The sequence below is a fragment of the Pocillopora damicornis genome, chromosome 14 (assembly GCF_964200805.1).
Source record: "Pocillopora damicornis chromosome 14, jaPocDami1.2, whole genome shotgun sequence".
In the NCBI taxonomy this organism is placed as follows: Eukaryota; Metazoa; Cnidaria; class Anthozoa; order Scleractinia; family Pocilloporidae; genus Pocillopora; species Pocillopora damicornis.
In genome coordinates, this window is record NC_142683.1 from 4496984 (window position 1) to 4515000 (window position 18017).

Genomic DNA, 18017 nt, shown 5'->3' on the forward strand with positions numbered 1-18017 from the left:
ACACAACTACAAACATTGCTTACCCTCACACTACTACTTTATGCACTTCAAATTCTCCCCCTACTGGTTCGCCCCAACCTCAACAAGTTCGCCCCATCTAATATAACTAATTCGCCTCCTTCTATCTCAGGTCGCCCCCAATCTTTCCCCTCGTTTCCTGACAAAACGTCTTACAAGACGAATTCGCGAATTCATTTTGATGGGGGCAAATTTGCAATTGGGCGAAACTTCCATAGACTAAAACAACTCAACAAGAACGAGATCACTGAGGCTATAGGAGGTTTATTCTCAGGAGAGAAAGGAGAATTGTTTGTTGTCTGCCTTGAGATGAAGCATGAACCTCCAAAAACCAACACTACTGGCAGCGACAGTTTTGTCCTTTATGACGCGAGAGAGCAAGATAGTGAGTCTGAGTCCAGTAAGCTTCTTTGAACACAAACTTTAATCACTTGAGAGGCAGGTTACCTTTAGAGCTAACGAAACAACAACAACGCGATAGCGACTCTCTTATTGTAAAAATGTTTTTGTCGTGTAACCCGAGAACTGACACGTGAGTAGTCCGAGGTGATTACATAACCAGTCCAGAAAGTTACATAACAGTTGAGAGTTACATAAGAAAGAAAAAGCAAACGTTGATGTCCGGAAGGTTTTTTTTGCATATCATAACATCTTTCCCTTTTTCCTATTTTTCTTTTTTTTTTTTTTAACTATAACTCAATGTCAAACTTTTTAGGTGGCTTGATCAATCGTCCATGTCGTGTCCGTATTTCAGTTGTAGTAGCTTCGTGAGGTGGTCTTGCACTCAGCTCTGTTTGAGGTGTTGGGGGTAGTTGAGATCTTGGAGGGGACATGGATGTTCCTACTTGAGAACTTGCTGGAGGGGGTTGGTCCTGTTCCTGCAGATTGTCTGGAACGGTCAGGTCATCTTCGTCCATTTTGAAGGGGGTTTCTTGAAGTGGTTCCATGGTAGAACGCAACTGCTTGCGATTACGCCTGTAGAATCTACCATTGACTTCAACCTTGTAACTGCGAGATGCCACTTTAGAAGAAACAACTGCTTTTGACCACTTTGTTTCTCCAGGCACTTTCATGCGCACTATGTCACCTGATTTGAGTTCTGAGAGTTGTTTAGCATGCTGGTCGAAATGTTTCGCTTGCTTGACACGATCCCTTTTGAGAAGATCACTAACTGTTTGGTCAGTCTTGAGTAAAGACTCTGAGAAGGGTAGAAGTGTCTTAGTTCGGCGACCAAAAAGTCGTTGGCATGGAGACATACCTGTCGCAGCAGTGGGGGTGTTGTGGTGATCCAATAAACCAAGATATGGATCGGATTGAGACAGAAGAGCTTTCTTCATTAAAGTCTTGCAGGTTTTGACTGCGCTTTCGGCCATCCCATTAGCTTGTGGATAGTGTGGTGAGGTGGTGATATGAGTGAACTTCCACGTTACTGCAAATCTTCGGAACTCTGAGGATGAGTACTGAGGACCGTTGTCAGAAACTACGTAATCGGGTACCCCATGTCGCGAAAAATGCATCTTCAGCTTGTGAACGACTGTCTGGGACGTAGTATCGGCAAGATGATCCAGCTCGATAAAGTTGCTGTAGTAATCAACTAATACGAGGTAGTTTCGGTTCTCGAAGGTAAACAAATCTGTTCCAACTCGTTGCCATGGCCTGTCAGGAACTGGGTGAGGCTGAAGAGGTTCACTGGCTTGTTCAGGTCTCACACTTTGGCATATAGAGCATTTATCAATACGATTCTTGAGTTGTGCAGACATTCCTGGCCAGAAGAAAACCTCTCTGGCCCTTCGAAGGCATGCTTGGAGTCCCTGATGGGACTTGTGTGTTTCCTCTATCATGTCACGGCGAAGGCTCTCTGGGACAACGATCTTCGTTCCTTTGAAAACTAGGCCATCTTGGAGCGTCATTTCATCTCGGTATTTGAAGAAAAGCTGTGCGCTTGTAGGTACCATGGAAGTTTTTGTAGGCCAGCCAGCGCGTATGACTTGTGACAACGCTAGTAAAGATTCATCCTTGGCCGTTTCCACTTGAAACTTGGCAAGTGTCGACTCTGATATCGATAAGTCTTCAACAAAGTTGACAGTTTCTAGATCTTTATAGCAGGATGAGGTGCTAGCATTTGGTACCTTTGACTGCTTAGGTAGAACGCGAGAAAGTGCGTCAGCGATGTACATCTCTTTGCCTGGCTTGTAAGTGAGATTCAGGTCAAATCTTTGAAGACGTAGCATCATACGCTGTAATCTCTTAGAAGCTGTATTGATTGGCTTCTTCTGTATAGCAATCAGTGGCTTGTGATCTGTTTCGACTGTGACGTGCTTGCCATAAATGTAATGCTCGAAGTGCTCACAAGAGAATACAACAGCTAAGAGCTCCTTCTCAATCTGTGCGTAATTTTGCTCTGTCGACGTCAGTGCCCTGTTGGCGTAGTGAACTGGCTGTCCTTCCTGAAGTAGAGTTGCGCCAATGCCATACTGTGAGGCATCGCACTGTATAGTGACATTCTTACTCACGTCAAAGTACTGTAGGACTGGGGCTTTAGTGATGAGCTCTTTTATCTCCTTAAAGGCTTTATCTTGGGGGTGTTGCCAATGCCATTCTATTTCCTTCTTTTCCAACTGTCTTAAGGGCTGTGATGCTGTAGACAGATGTTGGCAGAATTTCGCCAGATACTGCACCATTCCCAGAAACGTTCTGAGTTCAGCGAGATTGGTAGGCACTGGATAGTCCACTATAGCTTGTACCTTTGACGGGTCAGGTTTTAGACCTTCCGCTGTAAGGAGGTGTCCTATGAAAGGAACTTGTGACTGTCGAAGTTTCAACTTCTCGCTGTTGAGAGTGAGGTTTCTTTCTCTTGCGCGACTGAGGAAAGCCTTGAGATTCTGATCATGGTTGGCAATTGCAGCTTCATTAGAGTCTCCAAAACCGCAAACTAGGAAATCATCGGCGATGACTTCAACACCTGCGAGTCCTTCTACTAGCTCGTGCATTCGTTGTTGCCATACTTCTGGGGCTGAGTTTATTCCGAATGGCATTCTGAGCCATCGATAGCGACCAAAAGGTGTGTTCATGGTTGTCAAGTAACTACTCTTTCCATCAAGTTGTACCTGCCAGAATCCACATTTGGCATCTAACACGCTAAAGACTTTAGCACCACTAAGGCGAGTTGCTACTTCCTCAATAGTTGGAAGTGGATAATGTGAGCGTTTCACTGCGCGGTTGAGATCTCGAGGATCCAGACATACTCGTATTTTCCCGTTAGATTTCTTCACTATGACAAGGCTAGAGACCCATGATGTCGGTTCAACTACCTTGGCGAGGATACCACTCTTCACCATGTTATCCAGCTCTAACTTGAGGGTATCTCGAAGTGGGACTGGCACTTTACGAGGGGGATGTACCACCGGGCGGAAACCTTCGTCCACTTGAATGGAGTAGGTTCCTTCAAGGCAGCCAATTCCAGTGAAGATATCGGTAAATTCATATAGGATAGGATCACTTCTAACATTTGACGAGACGTCAATTCTTTCGTCGTGAATCGCATTTACGTCAGCATCCAAGATTTTGACCAGGTTCATCTTTTCACACGTCGTTCGACAGAGGAGGGGTGTCAAATCTTGCTTCACAATGTGATAAAGAACTCCATATTTTCTTCCTTTCCGTTCAGTTAGTAGGCGGATTTGACCAAGTGGCCAGACTACAGTCTTGTTGTGCATGATGAGCCTTGTAAACGACTGTTCAAGGTTTGTACACTGTTTGTCTCCTGTAGCCCGGATGTAGGCACTTTTGGGGAGAATATTACATGAAGCACCTGTATCAATCTGAAGTTGTACTTGGGCATTATTGTTAAGGCACGCCGTTACATAAGCTGATGTGGGGGAGGGTTTGTGGCTGTAGATTTCACAATCTTGTACGTGATTGACAGAGCGAGAGTGGCATTTTTTTGCAAAGTGTCCGTCTCTGCCACATTTGGTGCATTTCTTGCCAACTGCTGGACAAGCTGACTTTTTCATCTCGTGAACAGTACCACAAAACTTGCATTCTCGTGTGTATACATTGTCGGGGTTACCAGAACTTTTCCCTCTTGACTTCCACGGAGGAGTCCGCTTCTTACCTGAAGTGTGTTTATGCGGTGTTGTATCCTCAGTCTGGGTCTTAGGCGGTTTCGTTTTCTTGGCTTTTACCCTATTCACATTGGCTTCTTCAGTTGTCATGTCTAAAGCGCGTATATCAGTTAGCTCTTGTGTTCGCAGGATATCCAACGCGTTATCCAAAGTGAGATCTTTCTTCTCTAAAAGTTTCTTGCGTGACCGATCATTCTTGACTCCAAGGATGAGGCGGTCTCTTATCAAGCTGTCTCTTAGGGTTAGGAACCCACAGTGTTCAGAAAGGCGCATCAGTGCTGTGCAATATTGATCGACACTTTCTCCTGGTTCTTGCTCTCTCTTGTTGAAGAGGTACCGTTCATACGTCTGATTTCGCTGCGGCAAACAACGAGATTCAAATTTAGCCAGGACGTCATCAATATTGTCAGCGCTTTCGTCTTCAGCGAAGGTAAAGGTGTCAAACAATTGGACTCCTTCTCTTCCAACGATGTTAAGAAAATGAGCAACACGGACTGGGCCGTCCTTTTGACTTATCCCAGCCGCCCGTTCATAGATTTGCCATGCTCTCTTAAAGTGTAACCAGTTATCGCCTCTACGTGACCTGTCTTCGAGATTAAGAGGATCTGGAGGTTTGGCTAGCGGTACTGTGGTGGTATAGATCGGTGCAGCAGCCGATGAACCAGAAGGTTGCTGACTAGCAGAGGTCGAGGTCATGACCAATATAAAATAACTTCCACCAACAACAACAAAGCTCGTGAAACGTGATCCCACTCCTGACACCAAGTTTTGTCCTTTATGACGCGAGAGAGCAAGATAGTGAGTCTGAGTCCAGTAAGCTTCTTTGAACACAAACTTTAATCACTTGAGAGGCAGGTTACCTTTAGAGCTAACGAAACAACAACAACGCGATAGCGACTCTCTTATTGTAAAAATGTTTTTGTCGTGTAACCCGAGAACTGACACGTGAGTAGTCCGAGGTGATTACATAACCAGTCCAGAAAGTTACATAACAGTTGAGAGTTACATAAGAAAGAAAAAGCAAACGTTGATGTCCGGAAGGTTTTTTTTGCATATCATAACAGCGACAGCAAACCAAAATGTTTCTTACAGAAACATCAGGTGTGGTCAGCGTTTTAGTGCTTGATATAATATCCTACAGATCAAAATCTTTTTTTTCTTTCCCTTAACGAATAATGTTTCTAGCGACAATCTCATGATCTGAGGTCGCCAAATAGCAACAAATAGAAAGTTTCTTCGCCGAAGCCCCCTTCATTCCTATGAAAGGAAAAAATCCTCAGCAGTTAGCTTTTTAACTCGTATAGAATTTCAGGAATCCAAAAATTTGGTTTTATTCATCGGTCAAAATTATTTCAAAAAAGTGGCTCAAGGTTTACTCTGCCAAAGGTTAAAAGAAACATCTAAAACAACACGTAGTTAAGAAAACATTAAAAAACGAACGAGAGCTCGGTGAAATTTTATTATCCCATTCCTTATTTCTCTACCCTTATATACAATCGAATGTATGTATCATAAAATGTCGAGTTTACCTCAAATAAAACATTTTACAAATTTACAATCTCGATTAAATTAAGAAGTGATATATTTCTCCCCACGTCACACTTGTGTGTGCGATGCGCGCCGAACCTCTAGCTAGTTCGGGAATGTTCGTGTTACCCTCTCGTCTCTTGCACGAAACGTTCCTATGTATCGACGACGATGAAAGACTCCCCGACGGATATTGTCGTTGAATATAAATATTTTCTGGTGTTTTCTACATCTGGTGATATGACAGATAAATGTAAGTTGTGTTTTGAAAGCAACTTTCGACGAGTATGAAGCTCCAGGTCATCGCTGGTGTCCTGAAGCACTTTCAACGTAATTTTACGCAACCTTTCCTTGCTGGGCTGGTGTCGGTTGTTTAACTTCCTTTGTGGCTCCCGGAAGATCTTGGTTTATCAGGAACACGAAACGAAGACCACAAATCTGTACAAGAAAAAGTGAATCTACGATCAAAAGAGCTGAATATTCAAGAACTTTATGACCAAGGCCATGTGCTCACGACTTTTTATTCAAACTTGGGGATAAAGTAAAGTTAAAGTAAAGAGGGCACAGTAACAAATCCTGCCATCTGATTGGTTCCTAGCGTGGTCCGGATTTTCCTAACTCTGCCAAAGGGCACGGTAACAGTGTCGTGAGTCCCCGATTTCATCCCTAACTTCGTTGCCATTTTTCATGAACATATTTCGTTTTACCGGTTGGGAAGTTTTTTTTTAAGTGAAGTATTTTAAAGCAAATCAAGCCTAACAATATTTTTATCCTCTCTTTTCTCTCTCTCTCTCTCTCAAATCATTTTGGTTGCCAGCATTTCGTTTTGTTTGGTTTCCAAATGAATTTGTGGTAGCAAATGTATCATTAAATGGGTTGAAACGCGGTAAAAAAAAAAACGTTTGTAATTAAATTTAATCCTTCATTTAACCTCATTTTCACCGCGCGCCCGAAAAAATCGCCAGCTGCGTTAAGTCAAGGTTAATTTTTCGCGTTTGTGTTTTCTGCAAAGATGACTTTTTGACTGAAGAAATGTAAAATGGTTTCCGTGTTTACATAACCTGATGTAAACACGCGGGAGGTTGGGAGAACACGAGATAAGCGTAGGAAACCACGGGGCGAAGCGGAGTGGTTTCCAGCTTATCGAATGTTCTCCCAACCTCCCAAGTGTTTACATCAGGCTATGTAAACACGGAAACCATTTTACATTTCTTTTGTAAAATAACTAATGAAAGAGGAACGAAAACCGTATTTACATACACTCATGTAAAATGGTTTTATGGCCAATCAGAGCGCGCGTACTATTTGAATTATTTTATAATATCTTTTGTTTCCTTGTTTTTTCACTCCCTTTTTTTGATTATTAATTCTCCTCTTTAGCAGCTGCACATTTCCTAGTAAATAAGTTACGAGAATTTGGTGTCAGATGAAGATAGAAAAACTTATCCCTAGTAAATTTTAGAGTTCTCATTACCTGTTTGCTGGATAATGTATGGATATTTTTGGGAGAAGTTACATGTTCATCATTTCTGTGAGTTAAAAGGTTAAACCTTAACAACCAGGAAGGAGGAAGTAGTTAGTTAGATCTTGAATCAGAATCAGAAATGGGATATCAATAGTTTCGCCGGGTTCTAATGATTTATGCTTTTTTTTACAATGAGCAAAATCAACTTTTGACTTAAAGGAAAGCATACAGTGTTAGTTTGATAAGGAAGAGGAAAAAAAGAAGCAATCACTAACAAAACAAAGATGAAATAAGATTCAAGGCACTTTGAAGTGCGGCCGGTAACAAAATTTTTCTGCCAAATGCAAATAACTGCAACATCTATTCCGTTTTCCGCATGTTATATGGTCTTGAGAACTTGACCAAAAAAGGAAGAGTAAAAGGTATATTTCAGAAGACCCCTCTTTGGGAACGATGATGTCGAAACGCAACGATTTGAGTGCAAGCAAATATTTACCGTTTAATGAAGATTACCCAAGGTCGGCGCAGAGCCTCAGTTGAAGTCAGAAAGCTTAGTTTTGTTTTCAGCTCTAATTCGCATCGTGTTTGGGAATGAAGTATCGTCAACTCCAATACTAATTTCCTCGCTTGAAAGAACTACATGGTCATTGTTTTTCGAAACGAGTATCATTTAGCATGTTTTATTTTCATTTTGAGCTCCAAAAGGTCTATCTCAATCGAGACAGAGCTATGATATAACAACGAATTGCACTCGAAATCATGTTGTTACCTATACTAATAAAGTTCGCATATAACACACGTTGCCATTGGTTGGAAGAGCGTCTCGTGTTTTTCCCCACACTTCTTTCGTGCTCTAACCGCTTCCCGCCGCTTTAAAACAGAACAGAGCACAACCAAGGCTTCTATATTTGTTAAGTGTTTCTGGCGACCATGTCATGATTTTAGGTCACCAAATACCTTGCAACTCAAACCCTCTTCACCAGCATAATGGGAACACCTTACCCCCGCCGCCCCTGTAAAGAAAAAACTAAGAACGGTGTTCTAAGCATTGTGGTTTTCGTTTCAATTTATGTGAAAAACATCCGCAGCAAAAATGAGTTGAAATCGGCATGAGTGTGTAGTTCAACGTGTCTGTTATAATATGACAACTTTCTTCAGCACAATCGAAACTCCTTGCTTGTACTCCACAAAATAATCGGGTTCACCGTATGCTTAACATAATACGCAAAAAGACAAACGGCGTCAGCGTAGTGGAAAACCTGGTTCGTTGCCATTGCGACATCATCTTCGAATTCCCTTATCAGCATCAAAACACCGCGAGGAATTGAACAACACTGGAAAACAGCAACAAGACACACCAGGACTTTCACCACGTGAATCTTTTGCTTGATTCGTTTCAGAATGTCCTTTCTGTTAGCGTTTCCTTCGGAGGCACGTTTCAGTTCTCGGTAAACGACGATGAATACGTTCACGTAACACCACGACTGTATGAATAGAGGAACCGTGATGAACAACACGACGAGGTAAACTTCGTACACGCGGCGGAATTCATGCGATGGGAACTCCGGAGTGCAGTAAACTCTGCCATCAGGTCCTTTATAGAGCTCAAGTATAACAGCTTGGGGTAAGGCCGCGGACACGTAACAGCCTAACCAAATGAAAGCTACCAAAAACTTTGCCGTTTTCTGGTTTATTCGTTTGTTAAAGGGCTGTTGAATTGTCCGGTACCTCTCCAGCGCTATGGTCGTATGAGTCACGACTGATACGGAGACGAAAAGCTCTTGAATGGAAACAAGGAAATTGCACATGAAACTTCCGAAAGGCCAACCTGTATAATTCTCCATGATTCGCTGAGGGGCTGCAATCATAGCCATTCCTAGGTCTGCCAAGGCGATAGAGAAAAGCATATAGAAATATGAGGCTCTCGACGGCTGACGGCGACCTATCGCTAGCAAAAGAAGTATGTTCCCTGGTGCTCCGATAATTATCATAAACGAAAAGAGCACCGTCGTTGCTGTTTTTAGCTGGTACGCGAACGTGTCATTCGTTGAAAAATATGAGCCATTACTGGGCGAAGGCATATTTTGATCCAGACCCAAAGACTGAGGAAAAGCTTTCTAACTATCGATGTATAATGATGATGAACCTTCTTATCGCACTTCTCTTATTGCTTCGAGTACACAACAAAAAATGAGTTACAAGAGAAACCGCAGTCAATTTTTCATTTGCAACTACAAAAAAAAAAACACCTGTTTAGCCTAAGGACACTATCTTAATCGAGTTCCTGTCTGGGGAGATGACTCTCTGCTATACCGTAAACACGGCTGTTCTAAAAGGCGCAGCCTCGGTAGCTTTATCTAACCTTGTAATGAAAAACAAAGCTATTTGTCGGCGTCTCCGTGTGTTTAGCCTAAAGTTTGACAAAGATTTTCCAATTAATTTCCATAAGATTGACAAGCAGTCACGAGGATGTCCCCTTTAATTAATTACCTATCAAAAGCAACTGCGTCATCTCCGCCGAATCCCCTCAGTCCTATATCATCTTTGCTCCTTCCTTGTTAAATGCTACCTCTTTGGTGTTTTTCTCTCTAACCAAACTAAAATTTTCTGCTTCCCCTAACGTCAAAGGCAAATTTTCTCATCGCAAAAAAAAGAAGAAATATTCGGAACCTTGCAAAACAATCGATATCCTATTTTAATATCCCATTGAGGATCTAACAGACGACTTCTTTCTTCCTCTTTGGTCGTCGTGATTTGAAAGGCAAGCAAACAAACGACGGATAAAAAGCTACCTTTGAAACAAACACGAATGTTAAAATTAGCTGCGCAGCTGATGCTTTCTTCGGGCGCTCCAAGAAATGGAAGCTCTGTCGTGACTTTCCCAGTCCTCTTGCGGCCTTGCCGCTCATTTCCAGGGCTCTACCGTATAAAAATCCCACAAAACAACCAGCAATGTAAACTAAATTAATCTCTGATTTGGCTTACTTAACACTTATGATAAAATACTTGAAGAGATCGAACGGAAAAACAGTCAAAAGCCTACTATTCACAACAAATGCAAAGCAGACGGTAGAAATCCAAATTTTTTTGTCTGCTGTTCACATAAATCTGCATATTAAACACATTTGACGGCACCTCAAAAGTGGAGTTATGGTGGAGCCTCGCTTTCGCGCCAATGACGACGGGCTTGCCATCTATGTACAGCGGCCTCCGACCTTCGTTGATGACACAGTACTCACCATCGCTACGAAGCTTGATTACCGCCTGTGAATTAAAACAACAACTTATTCCTCAATAGGACTTTCCGAAGGATGAATTTTCTTGGATCCACTTGATTTTTGCACCTTTTTCGAGTTACCTGAAACTCAGGTGACTTGGTAAAACTAAGGGTGTTGGACCAATTTTACATTGAGGGCCAAAAGGAATCTAAGAATGCATCGATTTTTCTTTTTTACACTTCATGATTCGTGGAGAAAACTTGCGTCACTTTCTCAGCGAATCCGGTTCAAAATTTCAACCGAAATTGACTTGGCGACCCGCGTCGTAGTTTCCCGCGCTTGAAGGAGGTAATATAAATATCTATACTTTTTTAAGTTCTTATTCGTTCTCTGCTTTGTTTACTTTAGGCCTGATTGGCAGTTTTAAATAGATGGTGTCACAACATTCAATCGAAAAGCGCTCTTACCTAAAACGCATTATTATGTGGTATTTAAGTTATTGTTCGTAGATGGTTACAAAACAATTCTTCGAAACAAAATTGGCAAAAAACTTTCACACAAATGCGACTGGCCAACAAAAGACTACCAATCACAACGCATTGATCGCGCGCGTCACTACGTGTACGCCAATTGCCCGCGTCGCGCCGGTCCGGTTGTCTTCTTAGCAGGAATTCTTAAAAAACTGATGATCATTTCACTTTAACATCATATAAGAGTTCCATTTTCTACGCAACGCTTACCTGTCGCCTTGATATTTTCCATGCTGGTCCTTCTAAGGACAAATCAACATCAACGTGATTGTCAGCGGTAGATCTTCCGACGATAATCTGTAGCCAAACAAAATAAATACCCCTATAAGTGTGTTGACGAAATTAGCTAATTTGTGCAATAATTTAAGACATGGTAACTACACAAACAAATTGACTCAATGGGGAGTGGATAGGTTAAAATTCCAACTAGCAAGCCACCCAACGGTTAGCTATTTAGAGCGCTTTTCGATTGAGTGTCGTAAAGGCAAAAACCAAAATAATCACGACTGCCAATCAAGGGGAAGGAAAATACCTTTAAGAGCCAACGAGAACTCAACATGAAAACAAGCAAACTGTCTAAAGCGCGGGAAACCGCATCTTTATTGCATCTTATTGGTTGAGAGAGTGGCGCGAGTTTTCTGGACCAATCACAGAGAGAAGAGCACGCATGGGTTACACTCACAACCAAAGGGAAACAAGTCCCATTGATGTGCAGAGTGGAGAACCATAACCTTGGGTATTTTACAGCCTGTTTTGAGGTTACGCAGTTGTTACTGCTAAACATTTGGTTTTATGCCTATTTCTTGGAAACTGCTCCGCAAGTGACCATGATTTAAGGGGTGAACGACAAGCGCTACAGTGACCCACGCCATTACTTATCAGAAAAAGTCTTACACCGCTCTACCACTTACCTCTCTGGAGCGCATCAGGTATCTGACCAGTCGGCCTCTCAACACTGCAAGTGTGTGGGAATCAAACTCGCTGGCTGGCGTGACTGTGGTGGCTCCCGCTGAGAAGAGATGACAATATATTTGCAGCCACTGAGGATGCTGCTAATAAAGTTAATCATTATAAAAAAAAAGGACAAACGCTCTGACGGGAAGGTGGACACGGACAGACTATTCGGTACCAGTCTCCAGTACTGGAACTCGTGATGGCATGTTGGCATAGCATGTTGGTCTTAAGACTAAGGGACGGTTATTTGATCAAAATTCAGCCATTGTTAAACAAAACCGCGTCCTAAGCAGTCCTAAATTCACCTAGACCTTTCATATGAACATTTATTTATGTGAACAGTGTCAAGTGGGTCGAAAGCTGACAATGGAAGGACATTTACCTAATAAAATCAACCCTCTAATAGAGAAAACCTGAGGCCCACTGATTGTGTAAAACCGTGGTTCGAGTTAGACCTCGTGAACCGGCCGTAGGAGTCCACGTTTAAACCCCAGATAGCGGCTATCTCATTGTAAGTTCTTGCTCGAGACTCCGCATTAGAGAATAATTGGGCCTAGCAAATTGTTAAAAAAACGTGATAAATACTGAGTGCAGGGAAGAAGAGGAGCGTCTTTAAGAACTATAGTGATATTTCGCGAGTAACCATTGAAATTCTTGAGCAAAGAAAAGGACTGCGAGAACTAAGTGTCTTGTCCAAGAATACAGCACAATGACCCAACCAGAGCCAACATCAGGACTTTTCGACCACTGGAGTTCAATGCACAAACCGGTAGGTTGTTTCTACTCTGCAACTGTTAGGGTGCAATTAAAGAATACTTAAGCATCGTCTTACTGGCTGCATTGAGTTTTTCCACGATAACTTGCCACAACGGAATCTCCCCTTCTAACATGCGTATCTCTCTTTTGTTTCGTCTGTCGGCCAATGAAAGTTCCTGTTCTAGGTTATCATCCTTGGTTTCTCTGTTCAAAATGAAAAGGAGATGACAATCAAATAAGCAGTCAGAAAACAAGTGAAATGTCTCTACCAGGCTCTCTAGAAAAAGTAACTCGAATAGTCCCCGATAAAGAAGTCTTTTCATAGCCGTTGTTTGGTTTTGTCACGCGACATATCACTTAACGCACTCTAAGGGGGAGGTAGCATGTTGCGTGACAAAGAAACAACGGTCTTGACTACAGAAACTACGTATCGATTTTTTTATCCGTACTATGAGGCGTAAACACAATCATGATCTGCAAGCACAGTGCGTGTACTTACGAGAGTTCAGCGTCGTTAATCTGTTCCTCAGCATCAGAAAAACTCACTGCATGCTCTGCTGTGGAAACTGAAGAAAGAGGGACACTGAATGGCCTTTCACATAAAACTGAACTTGTGCCATGAATATGATTATGAAATGACTGGCTGGCTTGTGATGTCAATCTTTACCGTCAGGTTTAGAAAGTCAATCTGGGATACCGGCTGACTGACTGACTAACTGAGTGACTGTCTAATGGTTTGTTGACTGATGACTGAAAACTGACTGGCTGCCCGACTGATTAACTAACTGACAGACCAGCTGACTTACAGCATAAGGACTGACTGGAGCACAGTCTGACTGACTGACAGACAGACTTGATGACTGAATAATTGAATGGTTGATCAACTGACTGATAGACTCACTGGGAGGAAGACCAACTGCATGATGACTGCCTAGCTAAGTAGCTAATTGACTAAAACATTAATGACTGGGTGGCTCACAAGCTGACTGAATGGCTAGTTTATTTACATTATTACCTGTCTGATCAGAGAGGAGTTGATATTGGCGCATCAGAAGCCAGTGATTTCTTAGTGCCTTAGCTGACCGACACTGGTGAAAAACTGAGGGGTTTTTATCCAACAAATCTTGGAATAATTCTAAAGAAGCTGGGCTGTTCTAAAAGAGAAAAGCACAGACATTTTTTGTAAAAACTATCAGGATACCTTTTTTAGGCTAAAAGTTTCAAACAGTTACACTTCAAGATCACCACAACAACTGGAATTCATTCCAAAGTTGTTAATGTGCTGTTCAAAATTAACTTCAACTTTATAATTTAATTAATAATTTAATAAATACTTATTCGGCGCAAATATCTATATGAATATATTCAGATGCGCCTTACAAGTTACATCTTCCACCCATCCCACCCTAGGGGAGAACATCCACCTCACAGTAATCTCGTGCGTGGGAAATTAACGTCTCCTACCCCAACCCTGTAGGAGACGGGGCCTACGGTTTTACGTCCTATCCGAGAAGACGAGACAGAGAGACAACATGTAAATAATGTTTGTTTGACAACAAAGAGGAATGTGAAAAAGGCTATATCAAAAGGACAAACAATTGTAGCTAAAAGAAGACAATTTCAATGGATCACAAAATTAACATCAGTATCTATATTCTTCATACTCTTCGCCATTCATTTCCTTTGCTACTGACAAGGAGAATTGGTTTAACAATCAAAGCTTCTTAGGTTGGTGATCATTTCCTTGATTCTCATGATCTCAATGAAGGACTCAGCAGTATTACTGTAAGGAGAAATTACATGCTGGTCACTCTTTAAAGGGCTTAAAGGGTTAAATGCACAGTAATTGTGACCCTCCATGGGAAAACGGACACTAACGCTTTTCCGTTAAACGGCCTCGAAAAACGGTTGGAAACGGATAGTAAAGGGCTAACTCGAGCGTTTAAACGGATGCCATAACCGCTTAAACGGATGGCAAAAAATTTAAACGGTTGACCAAAGTCCAAAAACGGATAGCTTAGGCCTTCAAACGGTTGACCAAAAATAAAAACGGATAGCACGAAACGCTAAACGGTTGACCAAAGTTCAAAAACGGATAGCTCACACTGTTAAACGGTTGACCAAAAATAAAAACGGTCAGCCCGAAACGTTAAACAGTTGACCAAAGTCCAAAAACGGATAGCTTAAACCGAGAAACGGTTGACCAAAATCGTCAAACGATGAGGTAAAAATTAATGTTTAACGGCTGTGATTAAGCCGGCGAGATCTTCTGCGGAAAACTTTCAGAGTGACAACGGATAATTATCCTTTAAGGCGAAAACATTGAGCATGATAATTTAAAAAATAATAACTAGCATATACTTGCGCATTTTATTTCTGGGTTAATTACTGCCGCTTTCGTGTGACATTCATGAAATAAGCGCAATTTACTGAGAATAGTTTCGCTGCCGAATATCCTGAACGGCTACCGCGAGAAACTCATAATCTTCCCCTTTATTTATTCTTATTAGTATTGAAAATGAACTTCAATTTTTTCCTGTTCGGAAGTTTCGCGAAACAAATTTGCATATGCTATGCCGCCACCTTGTCTGAAGCCGAAACGTTTCAAGGTCAAATAACGCAATGAAGTTCCATTGCAAATAAAAGGTCGTATTGGTGTCACGCACCAAGCGGGGCCGTTAAAATGATTGTCAATAAAACCAAGAAAGATGAATCAAGATGATATAAACAGAAAGAGAGTAGCCGATTTAACAGTCCATCAATGAGGAACAATTTAAAACTATGAGACGGGAACCAAGAAAGGGTTATCTCGATTTCACTAAATCTGAGTAAATCTTACAATTATTGTGTAACTCTTGCTTACCGCTGGCACATTTGCCAAGATAAGTTCCTCTTCTTTGTTCCACAGTGCATTGTTCTGCGCTGCAGCAATGACATCTGAAGGAAGCTGTTTAACGGCAGTAGTGGCCAACCTGTGATTGGATGCCAAAGATAATGATGAAATTTCTCAATGGATTCTGCAGATAATAATGAAATTTCTCAATCGATTCCACAGATGCTGATGAAATTTCTCAATCAATTCCATAGATAATGATGAAATTTTTCAATGTTAAGTGCTAACTGAAGAGAGAAGCAAAGAAACCTTTGAACCATGACACATACGTGTACGTGTACAGCTTGTGCTCACATTAAAATCTCACAGTTTTTTTAGGGAGCAAGAAGCTCAATACCTATACATTAACTCTATGAAAGGGCTTGCCTGGAGTTTGAGTCTTGTGTGAAATGAAAACATTTCATATGTGCAAGCTATTCTTTATGCGTTTGATCATCAAATCCTTCTCTTAAAAACTGCAGATTGAGATCCTTGAAAAATTCTTCAAGTATCTTGATTCTTGAAAAATTGCCACTCCAACCATGAAACATGATTCTTGATTCTAAAAAGTTTAAAGACTCAAGGAGGGAGTTTTGAATCAAGACTGTCAACTTCCTTTGAAGCCATAAGTTTAAGATCTGTTAGACTACAAAGAATACCACAAACCTTGACACTACTGGGTCATAAAGAAGTTGATACCATCTTTCTTGAATTTCTTTTGGAGTGAATCGACAAGAGAACTTTATCCCGAGATAAACAGCTGTCAGATCATTTGTCTAGAAAGAATATTATCACTGGATTGGATACATGTGACAGCAGATAAATTTGTCCCTCAAAGTTAAGACCACTGCTTTATATAATTTCCCTGGTGGGTGTAGTCTTTTAACACAGTACACCCAAACATAAGTCTGTATATTCTCAATACTCTTCTCTGTATATCTATTTTGGCACTAACAAAGAGAATTTCTCTAGCAACCTAGAGCTTCTTTAGTTGGGGATCATCTCTCTTTTCTCATGACTTCTAATGACCCTTCTCAAGACCTTAACCAGTGATATGACAAGGAGAAATTCACAGTAGATGCTGGTCACCCTTAAGGGCTAAAGGGTTAACCCTTTCACTCCCACAAGTGACCAAGACAGAATTTCTCCTTACAATATCAATACAATATCAAGCAGGCAGGTGATGAGAATAGAGAAGAATATCAATCATGGGATTATTAGTTGATCCAATACCAAATTCTCTGAACTAACATCATAAGAATTGTATGGCAGATAGTAAGGAGAATTACTAATTAGATCTTGGGAGTGAAAGGGTTAAAGGAATTTTGTCAAAAACAATACTTAATTTATTTTCTTCTATAAAACTGCAAAAAATTTTCAACTCTGCAGGTGTAATTTGCAACTTTTTCTTCCTTTCTTTTTCCTCTCCCTTTAGCTACCTAACCTCTTAACCCCTGACTTTAGTTCACTTCTCTTACAATGCTCTATGAAAGTTCCACCCCGACTGCGAGTCTTCACTGCTTTTCATAAGTAAACAAGATGCAAGATTTAGAGGCAAACTGATAGCGATGAGGATGATTTTTTAAAATTGGATCAGCTGAACTTGAACTTCCAGATACCCTTTAACCCTTTGACTCCCGTGAGTGACCAGGACAGAATTTCTCCTTACAATATCAAAACAATATCAACCAGATAAGTGATGAGAATACAGAAAACTATGAATTTGGGTTTAATAATTAGTTGATCCAGTACTAAATTCTCTGAGCTAACATTATCAGAATTGTATGGTTGACAGTAAGGAGAATTACAAATTTGATCTGGGAGTTAAAGGGTTAATCTTACTGTAGGTTTCCCCTCCACAATGTTTGTCAGTTTTACCTGCTGAACTCCAGTAATGAGGGCAAGATCATCTGCTGGTCTCCATCTTCCAAAGTCTTTATTCACTTGAGGGTTCTGTTGATATGAATAACAATTTTTCATTATGATACCAAAAACCAAATACAAAATGACCAAACAGCATTTTAATCCTTTACACCCTAACATCAGTAATCATATTCTCCATACTGTTCTCTGTACATTTACTAAGGTGCTTACTAGGAGAATTTTTCCAACAAACAAGAGTTGGTGATCATTTCCTTTATTCTCATAATGTTAATGTGTGATTTAGTGGTGACATTGTGAGGAGAAATTAGATGCTAGTCACTCTCAGGGGTTAAAGGATTAAAAACAGTTACTTACTGTTACAAGTAAAACTCATTTACATTCTCACAAAAGAAGAAACAGGAAGGTAAAAGATTAAGTCTTTGTAAACCAAGTGAGCCAAATTGCCTAAGTTTATACCAGTTTCAGTAGTATAAAGGGGCTAAGGGTATTGGTACCCCTCCCCCCCCCCCAGATGGGATACCAGTCCTGTCATGGGTAACCCCAACATCAGTAAGCATATTCTCCTTAATGTTCTGTATATATTGCCTAAGGTGCTGACAAAGAGAACTTGTTCGACAACCACAAGCTTCTTTATTTGGTGATCTTTTCATTCATTCTCGTCACCCTAAT

General features: G+C 41.1%; 2 protein-coding genes across 2 annotated transcripts in view; both read right to left on the reverse strand.

Moving 5' to 3' along the window:
- Positions 1–5558: 5558 nt before the first annotated feature.
- Positions 5559–18017, reverse strand: part of LOC113676065 (microspherule protein 1) — a 16580-nt gene continuing 4121 nt past the window's right edge. The window contains exons 4-13 of the mRNA XM_089194674.1: positions 17343–17417; positions 16131–16240; positions 15456–15564; positions 13608–13746; positions 13092–13158; positions 12669–12796; positions 11794–11891; positions 11093–11179; positions 10270–10398; positions 5559–6107 (exon numbers count right to left, since the gene is read on the reverse strand). Of these exons, the coding sequence (XP_089050800.1) occupies positions 6006–6107; positions 10270–10398; positions 11093–11179; positions 11794–11891; positions 12669–12796; positions 13092–13158; positions 13608–13746; positions 15456–15564; positions 16131–16240; positions 17343–17417 (1044 nt within the window). The 3' untranslated portion in view covers positions 5559–6005. The remainder of the gene's footprint in view (positions 6108–10269; positions 10399–11092; positions 11180–11793; positions 11892–12668; positions 12797–13091; positions 13159–13607; positions 13747–15455; positions 15565–16130; positions 16241–17342; positions 17418–18017) is intronic.
- Positions 8144–9787, reverse strand: LOC113676064 (neuropeptide FF receptor 2-like). The gene is made up of 2 exons (XM_027192685.2): positions 9625–9787; positions 8144–9016 (listed from the first exon to the last, which is right to left on the reverse strand). Exons 1-2 carry the CDS (start codon positions 9644–9646, stop codon positions 8289–8291), a joined length of 750 nt encoding a protein of 249 aa, XP_027048486.2. The 5' UTR covers positions 9647–9787; the 3' UTR covers positions 8144–8288.

Coding starts and splice junctions, on each gene's coding strand:
- LOC113676064 (XM_027192685.2), bottom strand. CDS start 9,646: ATGACGCAGTTGCTTTTGATAG. Junction 9,017..9,624: donor GACGCAGTTGCTTTTGATAG/GTAATTAATTAA, acceptor TCGCCTTGGCAG/ACCTAGGAATGGCTATGATT.